The sequence below is a fragment of a genome, unplaced genomic scaffold, assembly GCF_019419815.1.
Source record: "Pyrus x bretschneideri cultivar Hongxiangsu unplaced genomic scaffold, Pyrus_bretschneideri_v1 Contig6, whole genome shotgun sequence".
In the NCBI taxonomy this organism is placed as follows: Eukaryota; Viridiplantae; Streptophyta; class Magnoliopsida; order Rosales; family Rosaceae; genus Pyrus; species Pyrus x bretschneideri.
Window position 1 is genome coordinate 2,859,851 of NW_025999798.1, and position 2,922 is coordinate 2,862,772.

At 39.8% G+C, this 2,922-nt stretch overlaps 2 protein-coding genes across 2 annotated transcripts; one reads left to right on the top strand and one right to left on the bottom strand.

Annotated features, from left to right (window-relative positions):
• The first annotated feature begins 298 nt into the window (after positions 1-298).
• Positions 299-1,744, top strand: LOC125471369 (probable LRR receptor-like serine/threonine-protein kinase At3g47570). The gene is made up of 2 exons (XM_048571697.1): positions 299-1,273; positions 1,379-1,744. Exons 1-2 carry the CDS (start codon positions 722-724, stop codon positions 1,742-1,744), a joined length of 918 nt encoding a protein of 305 aa, XP_048427654.1. The 5' UTR covers positions 299-721.
• A 582-nt stretch (positions 1,745-2,326) lies between these two features.
• On the bottom strand, positions 2,327-2,922 carry LOC125471370 (WAT1-related protein At1g60050-like). Its single transcript, XM_048571698.1, has 3 exons — positions 2,794-2,922; positions 2,559-2,710; positions 2,327-2,486 (listed from the first exon to the last, which is right to left on the bottom strand). The coding sequence occupies exons 1-3, from the start codon at positions 2,920-2,922 to the stop codon at positions 2,327-2,329; spliced, it is 441 nt and encodes a 146-aa protein (XP_048427655.1).

The following is a 2,922-nucleotide window of genomic DNA, read 5'->3' on the forward strand; positions in this document are numbered from 1 at the left end:
GGCTATTGCATTTGGATCTTTCTCAAAATAACTTTGGTGGCTCAATACCTCGAGAAGTTCTTAGTCTCACCTCCTTATCGATTTTGTTCAACTTGTCTAGAAACCAGTTAACTGGTTCTCTTCCATTGGAGAGTGGGAAACTGAGCAGTTTAGGCAAATTGGACTTTTCAGACAACATGTTATCAGGAGAACTTCCCAATAGTCTTGGTGGTTGTGTGAGTTTAGAAGTCCTACACTTTCAAGGCAACTTCTTCAACGGGACCATTCCCTCATCTTTGAGTTCATTGAGAGGGATTGAGGACACTTTCTCGCAACAATTTCTCCGGTGACATTCCACACTTTCTGGAGGGCTTTGTTGTCTTGATGAAACTCAACTTGTCTTTCAATCAACTTTTGGGAGCAGTACCGATTGAAGGTGTTTTCAAAAATGCAACTGCAACTTCAATTGTTGGAAACACCGGGCTCTGTATTGATATTGGTAATCTCCAACTTCCCAAGTGCAAGAATAAGGGCAGATTGTCTCCTAGATTGAAACTAATAATCTCTTTTGTAGCTGGGTTTGCCTTTCTGGGAATGGTTATAGCGTTGTCATTACTGTTTGTTTGTTCATCAAGAACGAAAGGGAAAGGAGCAGGTCCAAGTGCTTTGGGGAACTCTACAAGTGTCATATAACACTCTCTTGAAGGCTACTGACGGGTTCTCCTCAACTAATCTGATTGGCATGGGCAGCTTTGGGTCCGTGTATAAAGGAGTTCTTGATGTTGACAATGGAACTCGTCAGCTTGTTGCAGTCAAGGTGTTTAACATGTTACGCCAGGGAGCCTCTAAGAGTTTCATAGCCAAATGTGAGGCGATGAGAAATATCAAACATCGGAATCTTGTCAAGGTTGTAACGTCTTGTTCAAGTGTGGACTTTTCTGGTAATGATTTCGAGGCTTTAATTTATGAGCTCATGGACAATAGGAGCTTAGAGGAGTGGTTGCATCCAACTGCCGGAACACCCAAAAATTTAAGTTTTCTGCAGAGGCTAGACATTGCCATTGATGTTGCTTGTGCATTGGATTATCTTCATAATCATTGCGAGGCACCAATTGTTCCTTGTGACCTCAAGCCTAGCAACGTTCTTTTGACAAACGACTTGACTGGACTTGTTTCTGATTTTGGACTGGCAAGATTTCTCTCAAACCTGACCAGTAACGTTGTGGGAAGTCAAACAAGTTCCATTCGAATACGAAGAACGGTTGGTTATGCTGCTCCTGGTAAACATCTTCATGTGATTCTCTATTTTCATTTTGATCATTCATTTACTTGGCTGGAAAAATAAAGTTAATTAACTAACGAGTTCATGTTGCTCTTTTGTGATGTTTGAATTGTAAAGTATGGCATGGGAAGCAAGATTGCAACATGTGGGGATGTCTACAGCTTTGGTATTCTCTTGTTAGAGATGTTTACAGGGAAGAGACACACCGACCCTATGTTTAGTGACGGCTTGAACCTTCACAATTTTGTCAAGATGGATTTGCCACAACGAGTTGCAGAAATTGCAGATTCACTATTCGACCCTATTACTCCCGACCAAAGCAGCATCATGAGTGCTGAAAAAATCCAAGTGTGTTTGAGTTCAATATTTAAAATAGGAATCTCGTGTTCTGATGAATCCCCGAGAGACCAAAAGGATATGAGTGATGTTGTAACTGAGTTGCAATCCATCAGGGACCTTGTCCTTGGCCAGAAGCTTTTGTGATGACCCCAAATGATATCAATGATGTTGTAATTGACAGTTGAAGTGTGTTTGAGTAAATGGAGGTATTTTTTACATACCAATTTTTTCATTTGCATTTCACATGATTGTGTATCCATCTTCAAAGACATGTGCTTTCCCCTATAAACCAAACTGCTACGTATGAAATTAAAAGCGTGTGCAAAAAATTCATTGACACCAGAAAACATATACAATTGATCTTGAATCCCTGCACATCATGTATTAACCTACAAGAATTTTTGTACACTCAGTTGCCACGCAATATGCTCAGATTCTAATGCATCAAACGTGAGGAGTTTGCTGCGCATCCACGACTGGCCATAGCAGACTGGCAATTCTAATGTCTAGGAGCCTTCTTTTGTCTCAAGCTTTCTGGTCTTTTCGAGGAGAAGTCCCATGTCACGAGGTGTATACTCTTTTGCTCTCTCTATCTCTCTCCTCAAGTAACTTGAGAAGAAAGATACAGAGAAAGAGGTTTACATACCTTCTCACGTGAGAGGAGAGACATAGAAAGGGATACACCCAGTGCTAGGTAAATTTTCCCGTTTAAGAATTAATATTAATCTATGCATTTTCTTCTTGCAAGAGAGGGACCTTCCTCTCAGAACTAGATTCCAGATTCTCATCAACACATTGTTGATCTTGATCATGTATTTCATCTTCTCTGATTTGTCCCCAGATTATAATAAAGTACCCCATTCCAGTTATCACTGCTCCCATCACACTGCAAGATTATAATTCATAGAATACCAAAACAAAAAAGGAAATTCAAAAGCAACAAAGACTAATTAATTACCTTCCATAACGAAGACTATTTGCAGATAAACTGACACCAAAAATGGTTGCAAAAACAATCCTAAATGGCTTGAACAATGGCACATAATATGGACCCTTCATGTTCATACACCAATGTTGAACACAGCCTTGAACTAGACCCCCGAAAATTGCCTACAACAAAGAGCCCGAACGATGAAGTTCAAGGGGATGATTAATTACAATTTAACTACATATGTTCAGTGCTAATTACTTACTGTTAAAACAATGAGAAGGAGCTCCCTGTTGAGTTTTAATTTCCAAGCACTTGGGTTTCTTTCTAGGAACAAAGATAGTATTGCAGATTGGGTTGTCCCAAGCAAGCTATAAAAAGTTACCACTTCCAT